At 46.9% G+C, this 26,952-nt stretch overlaps 1 protein-coding gene across 4 annotated transcripts in view; it reads right to left on the reverse strand.

The window, feature by feature from the left end:
• Positions 1 to 22: 22 nt before the first annotated feature.
• Positions 23 to 26,952, reverse strand: part of tns2a (tensin 2a) — a 30,905-nt gene continuing 3,975 nt past the window's right edge. Inside the window, exons 1-28 of one of the 4 annotated variants that reach the window (XM_042707592.1) lie at positions 25,637 to 26,952; positions 19,713 to 19,818; positions 19,505 to 19,542; positions 11,812 to 11,850; positions 11,291 to 11,332; positions 10,823 to 10,872; positions 10,311 to 10,527; positions 10,078 to 10,128; positions 9,851 to 9,973; positions 9,435 to 9,499; positions 9,212 to 9,295; positions 8,995 to 9,107; positions 8,568 to 8,628; positions 8,347 to 8,422; positions 7,834 to 7,963; positions 7,502 to 7,567; positions 7,124 to 7,240; positions 5,576 to 6,970; positions 5,050 to 5,218; positions 3,892 to 4,952; positions 3,663 to 3,788; positions 3,356 to 3,451; positions 2,963 to 3,040; positions 2,770 to 2,847; positions 2,230 to 2,398; positions 1,940 to 2,008; positions 644 to 673; positions 23 to 166 (exon numbers count right to left, since the gene is read on the reverse strand). The exon at positions 25,637 to 26,952 is cut by the window's right edge and continues 129 nt beyond it. In XM_042707592.1, coding sequence (XP_042563526.1) covers positions 25 to 166; positions 644 to 673; positions 1,940 to 2,008; positions 2,230 to 2,398; positions 2,770 to 2,847; positions 2,963 to 3,040; positions 3,356 to 3,451; positions 3,663 to 3,788; positions 3,892 to 4,952; positions 5,050 to 5,218; positions 5,576 to 6,970; positions 7,124 to 7,240; positions 7,502 to 7,567; positions 7,834 to 7,963; positions 8,347 to 8,422; positions 8,568 to 8,628; positions 8,995 to 9,107; positions 9,212 to 9,295; positions 9,435 to 9,499; positions 9,851 to 9,973; positions 10,078 to 10,128; positions 10,311 to 10,527; positions 10,823 to 10,872; positions 11,291 to 11,332; positions 11,812 to 11,850; positions 19,505 to 19,542; positions 19,713 to 19,818; positions 25,637 to 25,861 — 5,016 coding nt within the window. In that variant the 5' untranslated portion in view covers positions 25,862 to 26,952 and the 3' untranslated portion in view covers positions 23 to 24. The remainder of the gene's footprint in view (positions 167 to 643; positions 674 to 1,939; positions 2,009 to 2,229; positions 2,399 to 2,769; positions 2,848 to 2,962; positions 3,041 to 3,355; positions 3,452 to 3,662; positions 3,789 to 3,891; positions 4,953 to 5,049; positions 5,219 to 5,575; positions 6,971 to 7,123; positions 7,241 to 7,501; positions 7,568 to 7,833; positions 7,964 to 8,346; positions 8,423 to 8,567; positions 8,629 to 8,994; positions 9,108 to 9,211; positions 9,296 to 9,434; positions 9,500 to 9,850; positions 9,974 to 10,077; positions 10,129 to 10,310; positions 10,528 to 10,822; positions 10,873 to 11,290; positions 11,333 to 11,811; positions 11,851 to 19,504; positions 19,543 to 19,712; positions 19,819 to 25,636) is intronic. The other 3 variants (XM_031565856.2, XM_042707594.1, XM_042707593.1) reach the window with 3 other exon arrangements.

Below are 26,952 nucleotides of genomic sequence, written 5' to 3' on the forward strand. Positions count from 1 at the left end.
GGCCTGTGGTCTTCACGCCATCCTCTACCTGCGCTGCGGGGCCAGCATGACCTTGTTGATGAAGTTGACGATGGCAGAGGCTGGCTGCTCGGGGTCCAGCTCCGCGAACAGGTGACACACGTTCTCAGCTACACTTCCTGGCTTCTTCGCCATGAAGCCAAACACTCTGGTGGGTGGAACAGAGATGAAGACGTAAGTTCTAAGTCATCGACACAGTCGTATCAAAACTAGAAGAGAAAGCACGCACTGCCGCAATTATCGTCAGATTAACTTTTATCTCCATTTCAACTGGGGTAAACTTTAAACAAATCATAAAATGTACGGCTATAAGCCAACCACACCTGCTTTGAATATTAGACTATTCGACATCATCAAACACTAATATGACTAACCAGTGCCATGAGTTCAGCTGATGGGAACTGCTCTCTTTGTCATTTCAAATTACAGAGGTAATAAAGTTTATTTGTGTTTCTTAGCATGGTCCTTAAATCAAGATCACTGAATCAGGATAATGGATATGATTTGAGGTTGTCAAAGCACTGAGATGATGCAAAGCCTACATTCCAACTGCGGCTTGAAAAAGACACATATATTCTCTCACACATGAAGAGGAAACATAGAGGCATATCCACAGAGCACTTACTTAGATGTCGTGCTGTCGGAGTTAGTCCACCTGAAGCAAACAGGAGGAGACAGAGACGAGACTCAGAAACACGCATGCTCACATACTCACTCTGTCTCTCTCTCTTTCACACACACACACACACAGAAGAAGCGAAGAAACACTACACAGACGCAGTCCAGGCATGCACACACGGAGAAACATTTTCTTTCTTGTATTGTGCATGTCAATTCTTAAAGTAAAAAATGTCTTCACCCTGTAACTGCAATTAAAATCCATTTTTTTTATGTTTCAAGACCAAGATCAATAAGCACTGCAGATGTAGGATGGCAGAACCAGGCTAGTGATTTATACCTCTGTACAATTCACCGCCACAATAATCAGTAAAATGCCCTTATCTAAAAAGGATTTTTAAAATATTATCGACAAAGGAAATTAGATGGACTACTGCCTACAAAACTTTCCCTGTACACACTACAATATATTACAAATGATCTCCAAATGTGTTTAAATCCACCATATATTAATCACATCAGTGGTTCCTCCCAAATGTCATATTCCCCTCGATCATTCCACACACACACACACACACACACACACACACACACACACACACACACACACAGAGGCAGGGCAGCCAGCACTAGATCATGCAGCAGCAAACAGTAAGTAATGACTGGCCGATGACTGTTACAGTTAATACCATTCCAAAATGAGGACGTGCATGTCATAAGAATGGTTGACACGGTTTCCATGTTTCTATCTTGATAGCTTTAAAGAATGCAGTCAGCTCTGTTGGCTTTTTGTCGCAAGGAGCAACACTGTCCTGTTGTTGGGTTAGATGATATGAGCGTACATATCTATAGAGATGACTTATTACTAAATAAATTTCAACTAGTACATTACAGTAAATGCGACTTCAGAAAAGACTGGCTTTATTTCTAGATTCTGCCAACAGATTTACAAGAACTTCATTGAACTGTTCTGTTTGAATCACAACTTCAAGCTCCATTTTATCAACGAATGTATTGTAAATGGTTGTACTGAAGGGAGTAACTAGCTGACCGGATGTTTTAATAAAAAAAAAAAATGTATTATGTAAAAAAACATAGTCATCAATTATTTACTAAATTGCAACTTCTTACATTTGCAAAAGTAGCCTATGGTTTCTACCAAAATGACTATATATTATACTATATTACTATATACTATATATTAAATATTAATAAGAAACACATTTCATGATGTTTTAGAGCCACTATGGGCATGGGGCCTAACTGAAGGTAGTAATACCACACCTTTGTTCTCTAAACCTACCTTCGGTCTTGTGGATCAATGCTGCTGAACGTGACACTGTTAAGAGGATAGTGTCTCCTGAAGAACACCCTGAGGAGAGACACACACTCCATTTACAAAGACGGACATTTATGAACAATGTGGAATTCGTTTCTCAGGTCTTCAAGGATCTTAAACCTGAAAAATATCAAGAGCTTGTCATGGACATAATGACAAGCCCGCAAGTCACATAACCCAGAAAATGATTTTATTGCAAAAAAGAAACATGTTCTGATTTTTGCCACTTGACGTGAGTGGCCTGTGCAGTGTACCTGCGCTGGCTGTCCGTGAGCGTGATGCCTTGGGCCGACACCTTAAAGTGGACCACGGTGGCAGCTGGCCGCGGACTCCGAGACATGGTTGCAGCAGTCGCTTTTGCAATAGCCTGGGGTCCTGTCAGTGACTCCGTCTCCACGGAGTTCAGGAACAGCACATTACAAGCTATTCGGGAAAGAAATAGGTAAGACATGAGACATCAGGACACGAGTCAGGCTCTTTATAATTAAGTGTATGATATCACTGTATCGAGAAAAAAAGGTGGCTTCTTTTTGTGTTTTGGGTTGGATAATGCCATCTCCAAAGCTGTACTCTAGAGAATTCATCATAGGAAACATCACATATTTGACATTTTATAAAACTGTATTGTTTTGGCACTATATAACTAAAATTGAATTGAATATTTTCTGTAAACCTATCTAACTAAATATTTGAGCTAGTTTGTGGCCTTATCTTATCTGAATGCTGTGACAGTATCCCTCTGTCACATTTAAAAGCAGTGGTTTGAGCAGAGCCAGGTGTGTGTGGGGCCTCACCTGCGCCCTGCTTGAGCAGGTCTGCCGCTGTGCTCAGGTTGCTCACCGGCTGCACCTCCTGGATGTCTCCTAATAGGTCTGGAACGTTAAGGAGTGTTATTGCCATGTGGAAAGATGAAGATGGCTAAATCCTTGTTAACACTTAAAAGTTATTTTTTTAGGGAGGCCGTGTCTTTTAGGGAGCATTGTCTACCTTTCTCTGAGATGCGAAGGGCACAAGGCAGGGAGATTGGAGTGATGGAATGCTGATATACAAGAGCAGACAGACTTCCTGGAAAGACAAATAAACAGTCCTCTTCACCCACATGCATGGTATGATCCAAAAAGTGATATTATCTCATGCCACTGGTTTTAGCCTGAGTCTCTAAACATCCACCCCTACACATACTCCATGGTATGATCACCTTTTGAGTAGACAAAACATGTAAATCTTAAAATCACATAACGATCTTTCATCAAGCAGAGGCAGCGTAGCAGTATATGCCAGCCTGTTTGCATTGAGTAAAACCCACAATGGCCTATAAACAGCTGTGTAAAAGCCTGGTAGCTTCAGCTGGTTAACCACCAAATGATAGGTTTTCCTTACCGAAATAGGGCTCATTTTGACATCCCTTGATCTTAACACCACGTGGACCCGTTTCAATCAGGAAATGCCGTACCAGTTGTTCTGAAGGATCTGCCACTTTGAGAGAGCGAGAGAGAGAGAGGGATTGTGAATGACAATGAAAAATTCCAGCATTGTCTGAACTCAGCTCAGGACATGAAGGCAAAGACATTTGGATGTGCCCTACATGTAAACCTGTGTGTTAATGTCTGTCCTGGTGTAGGAATGACATTCCCCATTCCTCATTCATTTCAGCATTATGGAAATCTGAGAGAGTTGCAAAAGGTACCTTTGTGGCTGTTTACATTGGGGGGTGGAGTTGCCACCTTCAGTGCAAGGCCGTAGGCCCCTTGAAATGAGTTGCTGTCCCGGATCAAAAAAGCCCCAGGCTCTCTCTCTTTAAGCGCCGCAATAGCTGTTGAAGAAAGATGCAGTCATGTTTATTACACCCCAGTGTGTGAGTGCGTAATTGCCAGCCTTGAGGACTTGAGTTTTAGGAAATATACGTATGTAGTTACCTTGGTCCCTGGAAATGCCTGACTTGTACCAGAAGCGGGAGCTGTCCTGCACAAATTTGACGCTGACTCTGTTGCCCAGCTCCTCCTCAGTAACGGCGTCGCTTTCGCCGGCGGGCAGGGCTACCTCACCCACGGATGGGGAGAATGTGACATGGTGCTGGACAGACTGCTGGCTCCCCGCCCCAGGCCTCAACGAGCCCAGCCTTCCATTGGGCGATCCGGGCAGTGTGCCTTGGCGACGTTTCTCGGGGAGCGGAGGCTGGGGGACCGTGCTGCCCGGGTGACCCGTGTAGGAGCCCAGAGACCCGAAGGGCTGGTAGTAGCCAGGAGACAGTGGGAAGTTGGGGGTGATGTGGCCCTCAGAGGCAGGGGATCCCCGGGCGCTGGCAATGCCCTCCATACTGGAGTAGTGCTGCAGATGCCCCACTGGCTCGGAGGCCAGCATGAGCCTCCGGCCGAGCGTGGCGAAGCCTGGCACGGGGGGCTCCGTGGAGGGGGACCCCTCCTGGCTGCTGTGGGGAGGCTGAGGCGAGGAGGGAGCTGAGTCGGGTTTGGGAATCACAGTTTCTGGTTGCGGGCAGCAGCCATTGGTGTGGGGCTGGGCTGAGGTGGACACGGGAGAGGCAGGGGGGGAGGAGAGGCTGGAGGAGTCGGGTCCTGCCCGCTGGGCCAGTGCAGCCACGCTGGCCGATGGAGAACTGTCCCGAGGGACCTGTGGGCTTTCCTCTGATGGGAGGGCAGGCGTGGGGTGAGTGTGGTTCTCGGGGTGGTTAGGGGGCATGACAGCCATTGGTGTGGTCTGGGTAGGGGAGCCAGCAGGCACAGGCGGTGTCTGCTGCACCTCTGGAATGAGTGGGGAGGAGGGGCTGAGGGTCTCCGGAGCTGCCTGTGCAGGGGTGCTGGGGTCGGTGCTGGAGGGCTCCCTGGGCCTGGAGCCCGGGCTGGTGCTGTGAGGTTCCTGTGGTCCAGCCTGGGCTCGGACCGGGGACTGAGCCGGTGCACTGGTGTCACCAAGGGCCTCTTTAGAGCGCACCTCACAATCACGAGCTGCCAAGCTGGGGCTGAGGCAGAAACACAACAACACTCTTTAGAATTTAGAACGGTGACTGCAGTTACTTGCAACAGTAAAAAAAAAAGGGCTGTTAAATAACAGTTCACCTCTCTTGTGTACGCAGAGGGCTGCTGGTATGAACCGGTGTGGGTGGTCCAGACATATCTGACGGCGTAGAGCAAGGAATGTGTGCTTCTCTGTGTATCCCCCTCGAGGACACAGGATGGTTAATGTGGTCCCGCCAGTGGGCAGCCTCAATGACGGTTGTAGGGCCATCTGATGAAAGGGAAAACATTCACGAGACGTGAGGCCATCATTAGAGAAAGCCCATGAGGCCAAAACCCTTGATGTGGCCTCAGTGAGCACAAAGCCAAGGAAAGCAGAGAGTAAGAATGTAAGCTACCGATGAAATTTGGTTATATAATAATAAAGTGCTCTGTGCACAGCTGTGCCAACCACCATTGGTGTATCAGAAACTTGCTCATAATTTTTAAATCCTTATTCCAGTCCTCCTGCAATGTCATGGTAGGTTATGAGAATAAAATTGACTGGCAGCAAAACTGACTGTCTTAGAATTTTTGCCGTAAGGTTCATGACAGAGCTTCCAATATAAACAACTGAAACTGCACTCACCAGTTTGTGTGTCAGGATACGGTTGCGAATGGGCCTCGGTGTGGCTCTCCATTGGGCCACTGGGGTGGCTGGAGTGTCCGGGGCAGCCGGCAGGAGGGGGGAGAGGTGAGGTGGACTCTGACTGGTACCCTGACGCGTAGCCTCTGCTCTCTGAGGGGGAGGGCTGGTAGGGAGAGCAGGGGCAGGCCTGCCGCGGGGTCTGGTAGCCGCTGCTGCTGCTGTATTTAATGTCCAGGTGCGAGTGGGTGTGCGAGTGCGTGGGCTCTGGGTAGGCTGGGTGGCCGGACGGCAAGGGGTCAAAGGCGAACGTGGGTAGGTCGTGGTCCTGGGGCCCGTATGCTGACACGGTGGCCCTGCGATGCCAGTACTCGGCCTCCCGCTCTCGCTCTCGCTCCCACTGCAGGTCGGCGTCCCGGTCCCGGTCCCAGTGGAGAGAGACCTCGCGGCCTCGTCTCAGGGCCTCCCTCTCCCAGTGCAGACCCTCCCCCCTGTCCATGCGCAGCGCGTGGAAGGCCGAGTCCTCCCTCCTGATACAGCAGTCCCGGCAGGGGCAGCCAGGAGGACCCAGGCTGTCCAGCAGCATCATGTCGTGGTAGGGGCCGGGGGGCTTGGGGTGGTGTGAGTGGCCGTGACTGTGGGACGTGGGGTGGGGGTAAGGCAGGTACTCATCCGCTCGGCAGAGCAGACGCCCGGGGGCAGACAGAGGGTGGGGGTTCGGGGGGATGTCCTGGCCAGGGTAGGGGCACAGGTGCCGGGTGGGGCCTTCAGAGCAGGCACGGTGCAGGTAGTGCGGGGGCCCCTGCTGTCGATCCCACAGCAGGTCTGGAGGTGGCAGGGACTGGTGAGGGTGGGTGCTGTGGTGCTGGCACATCCCCATGAGGCCCGGCGGCGGGGCGCCGGAGTGCCCGTTGGAGCTGGACGCCCTGTCCAGGCAGTAGCCGTTGGACAGGTGGTGGGGCCGCTCGCAGGCCGGTTCGGAGCAGTGCTGGGAGCGGTAGCCCACGCGGCAGGAGCAGGAGCGGCTCAGCCTCAGGGTGCCCGCGCGCTCGGGGGGCAGCACGGGGTCTCCGTCGTCCAAAATGGCCGTCTCGCGCTCCCGCTGGTCTCGCCTGCCGCCCCGATTGCCCTCGATGCCCCCCAGCAGCCGCTCCAGGTCCTCGCGCTCCTGCTGGGTGGGGGGCGGCGGGCGCGGGGGCTCCTCGTTGCGCTCGGCCAGGGCAGAGGAAGAGTGGCCCGAGTCGGAGCTCACCGACATCAGCTGACTGGGCCTCTCCTCGGCGCCGCTGCACGGCAGGCTCCCATTGGTGGAGGTGAGGGATCCAGAGCCGGCCGCACGTCTCTTCTTCACCTGGGCATACAGACTGCCATCCACTGGGCCACGCGTATGAGCAATATCTGAGGGGGACAGTATAGCTGTTATTAGACAACAACCTCAAATTATAGCCGAGGTAATCTCATGGTTCAGCCTGATGTGTAAATCGATGCTTCATTGTACTGAAACGTCTACGTGTCACAAGTCATTGAGAGAATCTGGATTCTGAACAGTACCTTCCAAGCTGTCTTGATACCTCTGGTTAAAGTTCTCATAAGAATCCCAGCGCACCACTGGGTCCGATGTGTTATAGTCAACAGTAACCGCAGGGTCATTCCTCTGGTATTCCCGACCTGACAGCAGTGAGTATATCACATATATTACTCGTAAATACTCGACACTACACAACACATCAGAATAAAACCAAACAAAAACAAGTATAGTAGTTATCCATATCCTGTTGTTACACTCTAGTGTTCTTTATTATTATTTATTATAAAGTATTTTTTTATATTAGTATTATTATTATTATTATTCTGTAACAAATCATCTTTACAGTCATATTATAGTATTGTTAATGAGACTAGAGAGGAGCAGTGAGTACATTCCCCAACCTTTCATCTTTTCTGGTCCGGAGGAAAACACAAACTCCACTGTTGCATCAGAGGGAAATCTGTCATCTGTACAGAGTAGAGACAACAACCCAGTGGGCCGAGTATTAACAAAGTCAGACACACATTTTTTTATTGGTGGAATCAAAATGTTTTTTTTTTGTGTTTGACACTCTCTGTGATAATGTAGTGTTTCATAGTTTGGGTCTCTCACAGGAAACACACTGATGGTGTGGTTGGCCGGAGATCATTAATGGTAGATTTTTGACTGGCTGGTCACATTGTATGACTACGTGAGTCTACGACCATGTTGCTTTTAGTAAAATAAAGCACACCTGAGCAGGCCTCGTCCAGCTCCCCTTTGCCAAACCAGAGCTGCGCTCCGTGGATGGTGCAGGTGTGGAACTGCAGCCGGAACACTGTGTCCCTCTCGGCATTCTGGACCCGCCTGTGGTAGCATTTCACCTGCAGGTGGCGCCAGAGTGAGACACATAGAGGGTCAGAGGGGAGAGTGTGTCTAGAGGTGAGCAGATGATTTTTTGCGTGGGTAGAAACTGGAGATGAGTGAGTGTGAAAGTGTGAGGATTCACTGCACAGAGGAGTGAAAGGATAAATGGGTAGAGTATGAAGATAGAGAGAGAGAGAGAGAGAGAGAGAGAGAGAGAGAGAGTGAGAGGGAGAGAGAGAGAGAGAGAGAGAGAGAGAGCAGACATGATGGGAAAAACATCTTTAACTGTATGACTGCAGCCAGACAGCTGTTAAGTGACTGCCAGGAACACAACTTGATCATGGCACGAGTGTAAAACTACAAACACAAACTCGACAGGCCATATAAAGACTACACCAACCATTATGTCTCCTTTCAGCAGCAGCGCCGGTTCAATGGTTACACACAGTCGCCTTCCTCCTGAGCCCTGCAGGTCACTATGGAGAGCACACACACACACACACACATACCAATTTTACTCTCGACAAGGGAATCAAATAAGCTATATAAACTTTATAAACACATCTAGAGAGGCAGAATGGTCATTTGAGGGCAATTTAATTTGTGCACACTTTGACGTACTATATTCCAGATGTGTAGACCAGCTGCATGGACTGATATATCTTCAGGAATGGAAAGTATCCTGGCAGAGGAGGGAAGATGGATGATTACACACAGAGGAATGCGCCGGGCCTCCCATCTCCACCTCCTTGATTGCTTCAGTTTAAAAAGTTAAACACATCATGCAGGGGGATCGCGGATGATAAGCCTCCAGCTTGCCACTTAGACCCAGCAGATCAGAATCAGAATCACAATCAGGTTTTATTGGCCAAGTAAGTTTGCACAAACAAGGAATTTGACTTGGTAAAGTGACTCTCAGTGTGCTTACACAAAATATACAACACAATACAATACAATACATCTATCTTAAACCATCTCATCGTCTAAACCCATGGTTGGGTATTGATAACTGGTGAGCTGTAGTGAAAGTGCCAGCAAACATACTGACCTCCATCTGCCTGGAAGTTGGGGATGGTGGGGATGAGGACCTGGTGGAGGAACAGGGGACTGCTGTTCATCTTGATGGCCCCTGAGAGGAGCCCCCCGAAGTAGTAGATGTACCTGCAGCGAAGAGGGAAACAGTTAACACCCCAGCCCCACACACAGTTACACAGGCGGCAGAGGTGAATATGCACGAGGTGGCAGTGAGTGGGTGGAGGTTTGACCTGTTCTGTGAAGGCTGGAGGGAGGAGGAGACCTTGTCCTCGCAGAACTTCCTCATGGCCAGTGTGCTCAGAGCCTGGTCTGCCCTGCTTACATAAACACACACACAGACACAGACAGACACACACAGACACACACACACACACATCCATTGAACATTAACCAGCTGGTCCTTCTCTTAAGATGAAAGAAAACTATTATAAAACACTGGTTGTTGAGTCTCACCCTGCTGAAATCTTGCTGTAGTGCATGTAGGCTGCAATGATGACTCCAGTTTTACCTTTGTTTCCCTGAAGTCAGGAATGTAACAAGGATCCATTAATGTCCATTCATTTCAGGTTCACACAGAGATACTGACATCATTTATGTTGACATAACAGATTGTGAAAAGTACAGTGAAATAAAACACGCACACCACTGGAATCAAACTGAATTGAAAGTGTGAACCAAAAGGAATTGTATTTTTAGTGCATAGTAATCATTTTAAGGTGTGTACGTAGACTACATAGCATACTACTGAAGCCCTTGGGAGGTGTGAGGTGTTAGTTATTGGGTTTGACCCCAAAGTCAGGGTAGCCTGACCCCCCCCCCCCCCCCCTTCACCTCCCCGGAGAGCCCTCACAGCACATCTGACCCCTGACCTTGCAGTGCAGCACCACCACATGCTGGGGGTCGGAGTTCAGCCAGGTCTCCATGGCTTTGCACATGGCACAGATTTTGTCGAGAGGAGGGGCGTGAAGGTCGGGCCAGCCAAAGTCATGGACCTGTTGCCAAAAGGCAGGGGGGCAACGCCGGGATTAGGAACATTCTGAACAGATTATACCGCTAATTATATACAAGGCTGAGACACATAAGGCAGCTATCTTACCTTTTGGTTCATGCGTGTGATGTCATGCCTTCTCTCTGAGAGGTTGAGAAGCTGAGGAAGACATCAAAAATGCAAACCTATAAACTACATGTAATTGTGGAAATGAACTGTTATACCAGAACTGTAATAAAAAATAATAGCAATAAAAAAAATTAAACTCTAACTCTAATGTGACCTCGATATTCTCGGAGCATTAGATAAACAGGTCAAATGCAAAGACTTTCACTACTAACCAGAAACTTGTCCTGGTGCTTGGATTTCAGCATGGAGGCCACCTCCTTGAGGTTTCCACGGTAGCGCTGCTCCTCCAGCAGAGGGGGGAAGAAGACCGAGATGATCCTCTCTGTGATGTAGGTGAGGTCAAAGTCATAGTTCCTCTCCATGACACGCTCCATCACCCGGTCCACACTGAAGCTCCTGGGCAGAGGGACAGGTTTAGAGGATTGGCTCCTGAGACGGTTCACGAACACAAAGGAACGGGGTAAAGGGGCGACACACAGGTCCCTTGTTAACCATTTTGAACACGTACCTATTCAAAGTGTTTTGGATGTGAGTACACAAAACAAACTCGTCATACGTGCATCAACACAGCCACTGGAGGATATGTTGACAAGATAGTTCAATATAGTTCTTAACAGTACATACACTGCTCAGAGTCATACAAAGGACTTGTATGGGTTTTGGAGATCGGAGAGATTGGAGAGAAGATGAAGGAAAAGGATTATGCTTAACAGAGGGTCTTTACCTGGGAAGAGTGCTCCGCTGTTTGGAGTACGTCAAAGACTTTGTGGAGCCCTGGGGACAGAGAGACACACATTACACAAATACTGAAGCAAACAAGCATGAGGTCACAGTTTTTATCCAATTCCTCAGCTGTGTTGGAGCTTTGTTCCTCCTCCATTTGGGGAGGAAAAAGCATGTGCCTGCACATGGTGCAATGAAGGCATTAAAGCAGCTCTGTGTTGACATCAGTAAGGGCTAGTCCCAGGAATTCATCTTTTGGAATTGGCTGTGAAGTTTCTGAACTCTCCTCTTGTGTTTCATAAAGCACATCACGTTGACAGCGAAACCCAGCACAGAAACATCTGTTTAACTAACATCACCTAGCTTGTGACAAAATATGACCGGATGATAGCACTGACGGTGCTGCATGTTAAGACTCTGCAGAGGAACATCAGTGAGAGCAAAAGAAAATAGCGGCGAAGAGTCTTACCAGGTGCTGGATGTGTCTGGAGGGAGCAGTCCCCCTGCGCTGCTGCAGAGGAAACAACACACTTCTTTCAAATCAGAGACAACGGCACGAGACAGACAGACAGAGAGAGAGAGAGAGAGAGAGAGAGAGATAGAGTTAGAGAGAGGGAGAGAGAGAGAGAGAGGGCTAGAGAGAGTTAGAGAGAGGGAGAGAGAGAGAGAGAGAGCTAGAGAGAGAGATAGAGTTAGAGAGAGCGAAAGAGAGAGAGAGAGAAAGGGAGAAAGTTAGAGAGAGATAGAGTTAGAGAAAGAGAGAGAGAGAACGAGAAAGAGAGAGAGTTAGAGAGAGATAGAGTTAGAGAAAGAGAGAGAGAGTTGGAGAGAGATAGAGTTAGAGAAAGGAGAGAGTAAGAGGGAGGGAGTGAGAGAGAGAGAGAGAGAGAGAGAGAGAAAGGGAGGGAGAGAGAGAGAGAGAGAGAGAGAGAGAGAGAGAGAGAGAAAGGGAGGGAGAGAGAGAGAGAGAGAGAGCGACACACCACTTACCAGGTCAGATGGGGGAGCTGGGATGCAGGCTGTGTTCACCTGCAAGACAGAAACAGAGCCATGACTCACACATGCACAGTGACGGCTGACGCTTCACACGCATGGCACGTCCATTTGCTTCTGCTCCTCCATTTGTTTTATTTCTTCCTCAGGAAGTGGGGAAGGGAGTGGAGACACATGAAGCAGAAAGATCCTCTGGGATGGGCCAGAGGAAATGCTCCCTCCGACAGTGGAGATAAAGGCCGAAAACAACCTCAACCGCAGATAACAAGCACCCCGCTGAGTATGCTGGGATCCATCTGTCAAACCTCAGACACAGGTGGAACACGAGTTACGCAGTATGAGGCAAAGCTCATCGGCAAAGCTGTGCACATACACACCCTACACCCCACCCCCCACCCCAAAACACACCTCAAAGTTTGTTTTCTTTTACACAACTGTTGCTTCTGTGTGTGTGTATATGTGTATGTACGTATGTCTCACACATACACTAGCACAGATATGCTGACACACTCTGCTGCCTCTTGGTGACCTCTGCTCCAGCAGGAAGTGGAGACGCTGTGAACGCAGGGATGGGGATTTGCGTCAGTCCCATGTGAGGTGAACTGGACAGAGGCTTGGGGGCTTGTGTGTGTGTGTGTGTGTGTGTACATGTGGAGGTTGGAGACCTGCTGACTATACCGTCATGCTTACGTAACGGTGCAGCCACATCAGGCACTCAGCACCAACCCCCCCCCCCCCCCCCCCCCCCCCCCCCCCCCCCCACGGACCATATCCGCTCCCCTGCCCCATCCAGGGTGCTTGTTTGGCCACAGGAAATGGGGAGTGCCTTGTGTATTTCATTGTGTATAGCCCAAAATACTCCAAGGATTAATGTGTGTGTGTGTGTGAGTGTGTGTGTGTGTGTGTGCGTGTTTGGATGGGGCTAACTAGGAAGGATATTTTGTGTGTGTGTGAATGTGAATGTGCTGTTGTACTTGTTTTGGTTGCAGTAACTGTGCATATTATTATTGGAATGGGCTTTTGTGTTGGTAAGACACTGTTGTATTTGTGTGTGTGTGTGTTGCTAGGTGGGCTTTCTTTTTTAATATCAAGTTCCCCAGGCACTTGGCGGGAGGACAGCTGTCGCATGTGAGTAAAGTTTTGGCTCTTGAGGAAACATTTTAGTCTGTAATGATTCGATTTCACCATGGCCTTAGTTCAAAGTCGTCAAGCATGATTGGGGTCATCTGTTGCTCAAACCTAACCTAAGAAACCTTCCTCTCTTGTGCTGAATCACACACTAAAGTCAGAAAGTCAGAGATGGAACACACACACACACAAACGCACGCACACACACGCACGCACGCACGCACACACACGCACGCACGCACGCACGCACGCACGCACGCACGCACGCACGCACGCACGCTCACACACACACAAACACACACACACACACGCACACACACACACACACGCACACACACACACACACACACAAACACACACACAACAAAGATTTATACCGTCAGACAGAGAACAAGTCAAGTGCACATGTTAAATATATTTGCAAACACAACATGAGGAATGGCTAACAAGGGACTGGCCTAAAACACCACTCATTTCCTTTCTCTCTCTAGCTACTGCTGTCTGTGCTCTGCTTTTAGCAGCTGCCCCACTCCACTCCTCTATTCATCACTCCTGACTCTCATGCTGCAGTCTGCACCGGGCTGCTGTTAACTGTTTGTCTTGCTCCTTTGAAGCACGTTGATTTACGAACAGGGCAAGAGGCGTTTGCCGCCATGCAAAATTGCTGATGGACCACTGTATATGAAGACGTACAGCAGCTTAGATCTCTTGTTCAAAGTTGAAGAAATGGCAAATGGCTTTTGAGAAACCAGAAAGCATGTTTTTTTTTATTCATTTCCAGACAGTAATGTTACATGCTTTGATGTAAATGTAACTTTGGGTAGGTTTGATGTGGGGTCGCTCTCTCTCTCGTCCCAAGCTCCCCCGCGTGAGTCTGAGTGGAGTGGCTCTTCCTCTCACTGATGCAGCTTCACATCTTTCATGGCACATTCAGTTCCACAGCACTTTCCCCCCTCCCCCATCATCCAGATTCAAACTCAGCCTTGCTCAAATTTTGCCTTCACCTCTCATTTCCAGTGCTCCATCCCCCTTTGCTTTCCCTCCTTCCCACTTTGCTGCCCCTCTCTCTCTCTCTCTTCCTCCCTCCCTCCCTCCCTCTCCCTCTCTCTCTTCCTCCCTCCCTCCCTCTCTCTCTCTCTCTCTCTCTTCCTCCCTCTCTCTCCCTCTCTCTCTCTCTCTCCCTCTCTCTCTCTTAGAGCGAGGGGGCCAGCAACGGGGGAGCATTACGCCAGAGAAAACACGCCAGATTCCATCTCCTGAGCCAACACTTGCGCATGCGCTCAAAAAGCAAGAATACACACACACACACACACACACACACACACACACACACACACACACACACACACACACACACACACACACACACACACACACACACACACACACACACACACACACACACACACACATACTCTTTCTCCCTTTCCCCTTTCTAACTCTTTCTCTTTCTAACTCTTACCAACTTTCTTCCTACTAGGTCCCCCTGATTGTGCCCCCTCCCCCTCCCCCTCCCCACCACTCTGATGGGTTGGACATGGACAGGAAGTGCATGGCTGGGCTGGTCCAGGCAGACTCAGACAGAAACATGGGGGCTGGTCACGCCTTGCCTTGGGGTGCTGGTGAGCCTGAGGGGGCTGAAGCGTTTGCTGCTGGCTGGCTGGATATTAGTCACTGGTATACTGGTTGTCACTGGTTTAGGACCTCTTATGGGTGACTCATGGGTGTAGATTGTGTGTGCTCCGTGTGTGTGTGTGTGTGTGTGTGTGTGTGTGTGTGTGTATGGTTCACATTAAGCAGTCTAGGTGAAGACAGATGCCTGGAGTACAAGCTCTTTTTCCTGAATCTTAATTTCTCTCTCAAACAGTGCAATATGGCGGGTTTACATTTTCCTGAGCGCAAGCGATGAGAGAGAAGATCAAAAATATGACCAAGAGTTATTTAGATATATACAAGAAAGAAAGGATCCAGATTGACAGAAAAACAGGTTTGAAAGGAAATCATGAAAAGATAAAGGCAAGAGTGGCAGCCTGACAAGTGAATGGATGGAGATGGAGAGAATGACGGTGGATATCGGGAGGAATGAGAGGGTGGACATAGGGAGGACAGGGAAGCTCGTGTAAACAGCTCCATTAGTGAGATAAGTGTGGATGGGGGGGGGGTGTGGAGGGAGGAGAGGGAGGAGAGGGAGAGGAGGTGGTGGTGGTGGTGGTGGTGGTGGTGGGGGGGGGGGTTGGCTGGCACACCGCCTGAGAAGAGCAGCTGGCCAGGCCTAGTGCAGAGTAAGAGAACCAGCTGGAGAGCCACAGAGAGAGGCTTCTTTCCATCCTTTCCCATCTCCTCTTAGAAAACTTTAAAGACAGAAATCCTTAAAGCGCGAATTAGTAAACATTTGAAATGTCCTGTGTGAAAATACTTCAGCAAATAAATGATAATGTGCAACACATGTTTTTTCAATGCCTATTTCAGCAAAGCCAAAACATGAATTAGATTGGTATGCACATTTTCCCAGAGAGCCAGACAGCTCAAGAGCAGTGATGAGAGCAGATGACGTGATGTTTTGGGTCAGCGTCTATTCGCCAGTTATGAGGTCTAATGACATGACAAATGTTCTCGGCTTTAATCAAGCCCCCACTTAACACATAAACCTCTCACCAGCCACAGCCTCCTCTCTCGTGCTTTCTAGACTGCGTGACACTCCCATGGCCGTGTTTGTGCATGTTGCTTGACTCAACTGATGCTAACCACCACACTGTAGACCGCCTGCCAAGTGCCTGCCTGTAAGCACTGTGTGGACAAACACTTATTGTGTAAGATGTCCTTTTTCTGGAGAAGCCGACGTACCCTTGATTGCCTTAAGAGAAACCATTGCCAATTCAGGCTTTCATTTAAGTTGTATTCCACTGGGAAAGCTCTATTACATGCTGATTTTCCGACTGAAGGTGACTTCAGTCATTGCCTGAAGCAATAGCTCATTGCAAGTAATAAAACATTGCGTATGACAAGGCCAAACTGGTCATATGATGAGAACTACCACACTAAGCCGCCTCTTCAACACTGGACTACAGGTTACGTAACATCAAGTCTCCCCCTCTCTCTCGCTCTCTCTCTCGCTCGCTCCCCCTTTCTTTGTTGAGTTCCTCCTCCTTGCTTGTCCCACGCCATCATTAGTGCATGTTACCTCTGACTTGTTGCCAGATGAAATAATGGCTACAGCTCATTTGAGTCGCCTCTCCCCCTACACACATAGCCTTCCACCACAGTCATAGCATCAGCCCAACTTCCTTTCCTCTCTACCAAACAAACAAAATAAAAAAAACAGAGGGAACAGAACAGAAATAAACAAATGAAAACAAACAGATAACAGAGAGAGAGAGAGCTACAGAGCAAGATAAACAGATACAAGCAGTGGAAAATCCCATGGAGGCGTTTTTTTTTTTGCATTTTATTTTCCTTGGTTCTCCCTTGTGGGTCTCTCTAATTCTGTCCATTTGGGAGTCTGAGTTCCAGTTCAGCATCTCCCTGATTCTCACTGACAGAATATAAACACGGGGAACTTCAGCTGACCGTCCTCGGGTTTTAGATTACATTGACACAGCAGTGTTCTTCCTCCGATCAGATCTCTTTGGATGCGCTCTATATTTGTCCTCTCATAAGTCCTAAGTGTGGAAACCGAAAAGTCTTAATACCACAGTAAAGATATTCGGCAAATAATCCAAGAGGCCAGCACCTCCACCTGTCCGGTTACGTCGATGTAATCCCAGCACCAGTATTCGTATAATCAGATACACGCACAAATGTATGTGGGTGGCGACAAGTCGACAATAACTGCAATTCATCTGCCGCAGTAATTAGCAGAAACTGTAAACAGAGTTAGAGGGAAGAGCATGACTCATTTTACTGGCACGACTGTCTAGGACTGTGAGCGTCACATCCACTTCCTATCGGGTCTCATCCTGCTGCTGTTGCCACTGGGGTCCCACTGGAGGGGGGGGGGGGATGTGCTGTGCATTATTTCCACACAGGGTGGCGGAAATGGGCCCTTCCTACCTCACCAGGCCGCATATCATGGGATGCGCACCCCTACCCACCTTGCCCTCCCCTCCCCTCCCTTTGGGACGTTATTTTCCACTCTGCTGCACAGATAAGGCCTTCAGCATTCTCCAACACGGTTTGGTGTATGTATGTATGTATGTATGTGTGTGAATGTGAGAGTGTTGGTGTGTGAAAGTGTGGTGCGAAGATGTGCAGATTTCAGAGGCATTTCGGGCATCAGAGACGAGCCAGCCAATGATTGCTCGGGTCCCTTGTTGTTGTTTTTTAAACTTGTAGATGCTAGACAAGACACAGGGAACAGCACAGACGACAGGTCAACTCCGAGTCTATCTCTCGCAGGAAGGAAGGGGGTAAAGCTTGGGAAAACACTGTCAAGGGTTTTTCCCGCATATTAAAGCCCACTGAAGTACGAGACGGTTTGTCACGGTGCTCCAGGCAATACTGATGGTGGTTAAAATACCCCACATAAATAAGTAACAGCTGAACCATGGGAGACAATGACTCATCCTGCCTGATGAACAAGGAGAGCCTTTTTCTCAATAAGACCCTTGAAATAGACTGGTTACGGTGTCGCCTGACCTTACTTTCTGACCTCAAAAGCTGGATGAAGGGAGGGGCCATCACTGACTACGCTTTGAGACACTGCTATGATTTTACAGTGGATAGAATACAGGTTTACGTCTGTCTTCTTGCCAACGAAACAACTTAAGAGTTTAGTATTTAGCTAACACAGAGTTAAAGTAAATGTAAAACTCCCACACTTGTATGCATCACACTCATTGGTTCACTTCCCCATCCCCAGCCTAAAGAAAAACATCCTGTGGTTTTACAAATTTCGAAAGTCTAGGCAGAGACATTAGTTCAGAAACACCAAGTCGACACCATCTGCCGCGAGTTCTCTGACACTTCTGTGAGGATATATTTCCCTTTGCTTCTCCAAATAATTACAGGTTCCTGCCATTTCATGAAATTAAATCTAAAAGTAATGTGGAAAGAGGCACCGATTTCACATATTTTTGAGTGATGATTCTATTAACTCGACTACTTTCTGGCCAGATGTTACGAAGACAAGTTCTGCAAGTTAAAGCACCAGGCATCTCTTTCCCATAGATCAGATGATCCTCCATGCCAGGACTGTAGATAGCAATGATATGTAGCTAATAAATCACTTAGAACTTCACTTATCTAACCATTTCCCACATTTCAGAGATCAGATTGTCTTAGCAGGCGTAACTGGGAACAGACGTCAAGGCAGCTTCAGTGGGATGCCAAGTGAAAATACCGTCTACACATCTTCTGTGAAGGCAATCCTCTGTCATCTTCTGTATTTAAGTGGTTTGCAAAACACATCGTAATCTACCCAAAGCAGGGCTTTCATCTTCTCATGACAGCCAAATGACTGCTCTCATACATTTCTTGCTGTGAAAAGCTAGTTAAACACTCACACTTGGGGACACACAAAGTGTGAGTCTGAATGTCTTCAAGCAGTTCAGCAAACCATAGAAAAAATCTTGCTCTTGGCCAACAACCTCTGGGCCCCAAGTGTCTGAGCGAGGTGCTCAAACGTCACACAGTCCCAGATGAAGCAACCTCACCCTTCCTGGGCCGAGCTGATGGCAATCACGTCAAGCAGAGCCCTGTGCCGGCCTGGGCTGAGGTCACCAAGCGAGGAGGGGAGGTGCGGGGGGTGGGGTGACAAACAATAACAACACACTCCGTTCCCGAACCAAGAAACAGGGGGCTGCGCCTTTCCCAGCAGCTAAAGCACACTCACAAATCTCGCCTGCCAGCTCTGGGACGTACTGTCATGATGTATGTGCTTGGCTGAGCTTGAGCTCACACAGACACACAGAGCTAAGCAGGGGGATGGAGGAGGAGGAGGGGGGGGGGGTGGGGTGGTTTCACCAACTTTCACTGTTTGCTTGAGAACCCAAGTTCTGCGATCTGATGTTTTGGTATTAGTAGTAGAGGATTCATAATATGGATCTGCATTTTTCTGCGTCGTCCGAATCCTACAGCCTACTTGCTGTAGTCGCAGCACAGCTCTCCTTATGTCAATATCCTGTTGTCGGAGCCGACCTCCGCCAAGCCTCCTCCTTGGCCTGGAGCTGGCGTTTGGCTCTCTTCATCAATGCGTCTTTCACAAGCAGCGGCGTGGGACTCTGGGTGCGGCCGCCTGGCAGCCCCCCAGCCCAACAAAGTGGGGCCTTTGAGACGGGCACGTGGACACCGCACCAGTGCCCTGAGCACGGGCATTTCTGAAGAGGGAACACGTCCGATGGGGGCGGAGTGGGGGGGTGGGGGGGTGGGGCGAGGCAGGGGGGGGGGTTTACACGAGTGCAACTGCAGCCCGCAACTCAGATGTAAAGCAGGACTTGCAGTTGATTTAAAGTGAGACGTGAGAAAGTGAAGACCCTTGGGCTAAGTATGATGAACCAGATAGGGGTTTCAAGACAGTAGATATCATTTCATGATGGAGATAAAAGAAAGTTTAAACAGGTCTTACCTTTGCTTCACATTTCTTATGTGTGGCTGTTTTGCACACTGTATTGATAGAAAAAAAAGAGAGAGGGGGAGAGAGTGAGCACTCTGACTTAGGCTTACATAATGGAACATTCCTAACATGACACAAGTCAAATGACTAAATTGGACTTAGTGTTCTCGCTGATCAGTGCTGAAGGAGAGTTTGTGTTTGTGCAGGTTTGGCTCCTCACCTCGACAGAAGGAGCCGAGGGTGTCGATGCTCTGGTGACACACTCCACACTGACGCTTCTTCTTGAAGGCCTTCTCCTTGAAGATGTGCGGCTCTCCCTTCCCCACCTATTCAGACAAAAAAACAAAGAGCCCTTAGTCGGAGAGAACCTAGAAAAAACTTTTTTTTCCAGTCATTTTGTTTCCAGCCATGTGAGGGACTCTGAGGATTGTGCCTTTTGTTTAGATGTATCTATGTAGCTTCCAAGAGATTACATGCAACTCATAGCAAGAGCCTCCCTACCTTGAGGCTATACCTTGTGGTAAGTTGTGTAACAGTTCATGACACTTTGCTTCCAGATACAGCACAAGGTCTACAAAGCATGAAAACAGAGCCAACAAGAGTATACTGGCTGGTGCCACAAATTCATTCAGGGTTTGGTCATCGGGTTTTTGTTATAAGCGAAGTCTGTGTGTGTGTGTGTGTGTGTGTGTGTAGAGAGAGAGAGAGAGAGAGAGAGACGGAAGGCACAAGGAAGGGAAGGAAGTAAACCAAACATAGATAAGTCACTTTTTTGCTGAATTATACATTCAAGATAGATGAGCAAATGTATCCTCAAAGTGTGCACATTTTGAAAAGCTGCCACAAAAACAGCATTTAATCAGGTTTGACGTTGAGACCACAACACACTGTAAGGGGCCTTTGTTTTATGTGTGTTTGTGCGATCCAAAAGGCCTTCACACTTTTCCACTGTTCTCACTCTTGTCAGAGCAGACATCGGGTAACTGGTGTGACGCAAAATGTTCTACTCTCCTCTATCCATGGCATGGACACTGCAACCTTTCCAGTGTTCCACCCAAAGCAAAAAAAAAAAAACTACAACCAACAAGCCATACGGCTTTCATCCTCTCTGTACAGCTCTTCAACAACTCACCAAAATGTAAATGTAACAGAGCTCAGTGAAAGAAAAGTTTTCCATTTTATAATGTCATTTAAATGATCCCACCAGCAGTTTCTAAGTCAAAATCACGCAGTATGAAAATACTCATTACTCATTGGTCAGTTAATGAAGACAGTGAAAGATGGAGGGGTGAATGTCCCCTGGCTGCAGACGAGAGTAATGACCAAGATGAAAGGCAGAATAAAGAGGAGAGAAAGAGCAAGAAAATACCGAGATGAAAGGCAGACTAACGAGGAGAGAGAGAGAGCAGGAGAAAATGAGCTTTCATCTAGAAAGTCTCATCAGTTTCAGGAAACAGCAGTTTCCAAATTTCCCTCTCATTTTCATGTTGTTACAATCCCTCTTTCCTAACTAAAGCTTACTTCTTCTTTTAGGGATTCATTTATAGCTCTCTATTCTACTCTTCTTTACTACACACAACACAGAACACAGTACACTATCTGGCGTGCTGTAAAACACACTTACATCTCTTGCTGTGGCATGAAATGCAAGACCTACTGCTGGCCAACAACTCTCCATTTATCCAGCCCCCCCCGCCCGCCCCCGCTCAGGGGGGTTCAACAAGCCTCAGACAGACACCTTAAAAAGGCCACTCACCTCTCCTGCACCCACAAAGAGGGCTTCCACACAGTCCCACAGTGCGGACGGGTTAAGCTTCACACACACACCCTCACCTGTGACCATCCCACCCCTTCCGCATCCTGAAACACAGGCACTCTCTGGTGTGACTGACCCAACTCAAGTCTCGGTGTGACACCCCAGGGCAGCGCTCCGCTCCGCTCCGCTTCGCACAGCGTTCCTCTCGGCACTGGGGCAACGCTCTGGGTATCCGTGGAAACACTACTGGGGTCTGTTCGCTTATTTTTAGCTGTTTTGCTACGATGTTTCTGAGGTGCTTCCGTGAAAGGAGGGGGTGGGGGGGGCATTCCTTCTTTTCCGTGCACGATGAAAGAACAGAGAAGGGATTGAAAGTGAAAGGAGGAGCCATTAAATGAAAATAACGCTATAAACATTCATTCTCTCCTCCCCCGCACCACACACACACACACACACACACACACACACACACACACACAAATGATGTCTCTCATGTTTCTATCCTTCCTCTGTCCTCCAAAAATAGCGCTATCTTTGAACAACTGTGTGCATTATATGGCCTTCTCCTGACTGTGCTGACCACACTCAAGGCTCCAAGACAGCATCTCCTCATTTCAGTGTGAGCTACAGCAACTTCTTCTGTTGATCTATATGCAGCTGGATACTCGTGCAGCCTTGGCATACGACCTCTACAGAAACCAAACCGGTTGTCTTAGCTCCAGTCACCAGTGAGGGTGGAAATAGTATCTGTTATACAGTGACCAGTTTTAGGGAAAGATTTCCCATCATGAATGATACCTGTAAGATCCTGCCACCTTGTGAAAACAATTTTCACTTTGACGTACCCAACCCAGTTCACTTACTGGAATACTACGATCCCATCAATGCAATTACATGATTATGCCATTGCATTATTTTCAGTTGCCCTTAATGGTGTGTCCCAAAATGAGCAAAGCAAATATTGTAATTACAAAATGTAATTACAAAATGTGTAAAATAACTGTCAAATTTGAGCATGAATGTGTTATATACCATTATAATCCATGTATGTATATGCATTTTGGACATAATCAAACTCGAGCAAAAGTCATTGCCTTCTACGGTCTGTTGGTAACTGCCAGAAGTCTCTGTGCCTGTAGCAGTAGGATGGTGTGGTGGACTTTGATTGGGTCTCTTGATTAAGCAAGCAAATGATCACCCAACTCATGAATTAAGAGCTACAGAGTTGCAACCAAACATCACATGACATTTTATGCAACATTTTGGTTTTGACCGAAAGTTGCATCGAATCTGTTCAATCAGTGTTTACGATTTTTCTCTTTCATGTGCACTGGGCTATGGGAATATATACAGTATATATAAATATATTTGACTGCATTGATATAAATAACTGTCTTATAATAGATCACAAATTTGCCTAAATCAAAAAACCTTTACGTATGGTGAAAATATTACATTTCTGGTTAACTATATCTCTTATTGTACATGCATTCCTGTTTTGAGGTCTACTATAATCCCACCACTATGGTTCTACGTACTCTCATTGTTATATGTCAGGTAATGCAGGTGTGACTGTTTATATGGGTGCTGTATGCCAATTTTATATTTAAATAAATCAGTGTAGCTCAAGTATGGTTTGTGTGCGTGCGTGTGCGTGTGCGTGTGCGTGTGCGTGTGCGTGTGCGTGCGTGCGTGCGTGCGTGCGTGCGTGTGTGTGTGTGTGTGTGTGCGTGTACACACATATGTCCTTCCTGCCAGCCTACTCCCATCATACTAAGTCAGTGTGTGTCTCAAGGGGTGGAACACACCGCGCAGTGCAGCGGAGGGAACAGAGACAGCCTGTTCCAGTGGTGAGGTCAGCGTTTGCGCCATTACACACTTCCTGCCCGGCTCTCCTCAACAAGCGCACCTCTGGGAGGGGATGGCAAACTCAACCCAAACCGCTTCTACACTCGCTCTTGGACACGCGTCTTCCCACACGTCGGTATTCTGTTTCTGAAGTAGCAGTAATAATGGCTGTTGGTGAAGCAGTGATTTCAGTGACACTACACATCTGTCTCCGTCACTACACATCTGTCTCCGTCACCTCTTCCATAAGTTGCTTTGTTGTTTCCTTGCACCGCCAACATTTGGCTGGGACTTCCTAAACTGAATGCTGGAGTTCAACCTTTGACGCAACAGTAAAAATAACTCTGCCTCCAGACAGTCCACCGCTATCAAGGAAAAGACCAAACAATGTTATCAAGTTGCCAAAAATAAAAAGGGCTTCCTTGAAGTGTTCTAACATGACGAAGTTGACATGAGACCTTGAGAGTGACGAAGATTCGATCAGATAAACATCCTACAGACGTGCACATGTGCAAAACTCTCAAAATATACAAACACTGTCTGTTTGACAATTCTGTATGTGGGCATGGAGTGGGGGAGCGAGCTCATTCCAATCTGAACTTTGCATAAATCCAGACATACCTATTTCAGTAGTATGTGTGTGGAGAGGTGAGGCCTGTTCTTCTTTACCTCACTTTTGCACAAATAAGCACATGGACACAGAAATCCCTTACACACACACACACACACACACACACACACACACACACACACACACACACACACACACACACACACACACACACACACACACACACACACACACACACACACACACACACACACACACACACACACACAAACAAACACACACTGAACTCTTAAGTGTCTGCCGTAAGCCTTTATAGTCCCATTTACTCCACAAAAATAAGGACAGGTTTGGAGATTTAGGACATCAGTGAGGCCTACTGAGGTGAGAACATTCTGCAACATCAATCATAATATACAAGATTATAGCTGATCACCATTATCTGCCACTCTCTGTCTTTTTCCCCACCAATACTCCTCATACATGAAGCGGTTTCCCAGTGATGGCTCTGTTCAAAGCTTTACTACCACATACACTTCACTGACGATAGATGGCCTGTATATACGTAGAGACATATTTAGGATGTCCCTGTCAGTGATCTGATGCTAGAACACGCAGAGTGGATGAGTGAGTCAGTCAGTGAGTGAGAGAGAGGAAGAGAGAGAATATCAATGTGTAATTCTATTTTTCCACCTGTTAAATATAAGGTAAATAGTAACAGGCCATTGTCCTCCACATCATAACCTCCTGTGAGATTTGGCAGGAAACAGTCAAACAGTAGTGAGTGTACAGAGCAGTATGTGACTTCTGTGGTATCCAAACAAACAACATGTCCCTGGTGTTTACAAATGGTCCCTTGAGAAACAACACGGCTTTTCAGGAACTTCTCATAATGCCTCTGAATGTCTGAAAGGCAAATTCCTGGAGTGTGCAACATCTAGCAAACCCTCCTCCAAGTTTTGTTTTTTGTGTTTTTTACCTCGCAGCTCTCCCAAAAACACGCACAACACATATTAAAAATGATTTAGTCATAGTCTTGTGACAAGCGCAAAACGTCAAGTCTTCATTGGCGCAAAGATTCTACATGTTTAACCAGGGATGCGCGTTTCCCCACCCCCATCAAATTCTGAAACAAGACCGTTGCTATTTAAAATTAATGTTTGTGCGTGTGGCGTGTATCTTAAAACGAACAAGTTTACTTAGACTTTACCAAACCTTGAATAGTTTGGGACTACTTCGAACATATTGGCAAAACTGAGGGGAGGGAGGGGTTTTTCAAGTCATGCTTTCATCTGTTTCATTTTAAGATACTATATTAATTTTGAGCAGCCTACGGCTGTTTTAGTACTGCTTATAATACACCTTGGGACTGAAGTGCTTCATTTATAGACAAAAGCCAGTTATAGAAAGAAGTGGGTAAGATTTAACACTAAAACAGGATTTAATTTGTAGCATGTTATGTAAGTCCCACCAGCGCACAACACCCAACCCTCAAAAGCTTCAGACATACTACGCCACGTCTGACGTATTCAGTGTTTAGCTTTCAACTGTTCCTGAACACGAAAAACGTGGAGACCTTACAGCCTGTGTGAAGCTCAACCAGAACACATCGACGTAGGTCCCTCGGTACGTCCAACTTTGACAGCAACATGAGTTTCTGAAGTTGTTACATTGTTAACAAATCTAGAGTAGTAGACTAGTTCCATTAATATGCAAAAGATCACTCCCCGTCGTCACTAATCCATCACCTCCGATGGCGTGGCATACAGCGCGACAGGCAGGAGGATGCTATATATACAGTTTAACAAAAAGTATTCTCATTTCATTACACATGACAGACCGAGGGCTACATCATCCTGATCATGTTAAGATTAAGTTTACAAAGACTCTATGACATAAACAGAAACAATGGTTGTAATATGTATAATTACCAAGATTAGATGGGATTAAATCAAATTAGTTAACACCTTACCTTATTCATTTTGTAAATACTGATGCCACCTGGAACAGATGCTTGGTTACGAACTTTTACTACATTCCCATAGGCTCTGCAAGCGTAGTTGCCACTAACAATCGACTTGTTTTCTTTGGTTCTCGGAGTTCTGTGACTGGGTGGAGCCCAGACGATTGAGGAATGTATTACTGGAAATGGACTATGCGATTGGCTATGTGAGGAGTGGGAGAGAAGGATAAACATATGATTGGTTTAAACCGTCGTGATAGAGTTTTCATTAAGATGCCTTCTAAATAAGTCTATGCGGTGTTTTTTTTTATAGCTCTTTAACATCATTGTTTAAGGCTTTACGCAAAATCTGGCGATTGGCTCTTTATGGACGATGTATAAATAGATATTTGAAAAGTAAAAAAAATGAGGCGTTACAACAGCACTTATCCATAATAATATTCAGTGGGCAAACGGAGGAAAGTGAACCTTATGAATAACTTTACGCTGTTATAACTATCGTGATAACGACCACTAAAATAGTCGTTATGTAAAACCAATTGGCTGATTATAAATCTACTGGTTTGAAATTTGATGGTTTGATTTAGACACTGTTCCATGTATGCTGTGGATGCATATGAATGATAAACTTCACATGAGCGCCCAAGAGATTAGTAGTACGTAGTAGTAGTAGTGGTAGTAGCTGGAGTTGGCAGACGCAATACTGACACCTTGTGCTGAAACAGAGAACAAGCACTTGTGAGCCAAGTTTACAGGCATTTACCGTTGTATGAGTATTGCACTCTGTGGCTGCTTAGTTGTGATCGTCAGTCTATGAAAACATTTTGGGTGTAATATATATTTGTGGCTCCATATCTTGGCAGCAAAACTCTTGACACGACATTATGAAAATTAAAATAAAAAATGTTGGTCATCATAATAAAATTTGTATTTATTGTTTGAATATTTATATTTTGGCAAATTAACTGCAATCAATAATCCAAACACTTAATTAACATCAATGGTTGAAAAGGTGTTTTTTATTTTTAATTTTTTTTTTTACATTAGTTCCATGTGAACACTAAGGCAGACCAATCATTTGTCCACACTTACAACATTTTTAAATTGGTTGTACTCTCAGCATTGATACCTTCAGTATAAATGCATACTGCATAGTGCATAGTGCATAAATGCACAAGTAAATCTTGTAACTGTAAAATATGCCCTTATTCACTTTTAGAAGTCTATGCTTGTGCAATCATTCACAGCAAAGTGAGAACATCCAGCCCCTGCTTTCAGGTACGGGTCTCTCCTGCCCTTTCTGTGTGTTTGTGTCTGGGTCCTCC

Source organism: Clupea harengus, chromosome 4 (assembly GCF_900700415.2).
Source record: "Clupea harengus chromosome 4, Ch_v2.0.2, whole genome shotgun sequence".
NCBI lineage: Eukaryota > Metazoa > Chordata > Actinopteri > Clupeiformes > Clupeidae > Clupea > Clupea harengus.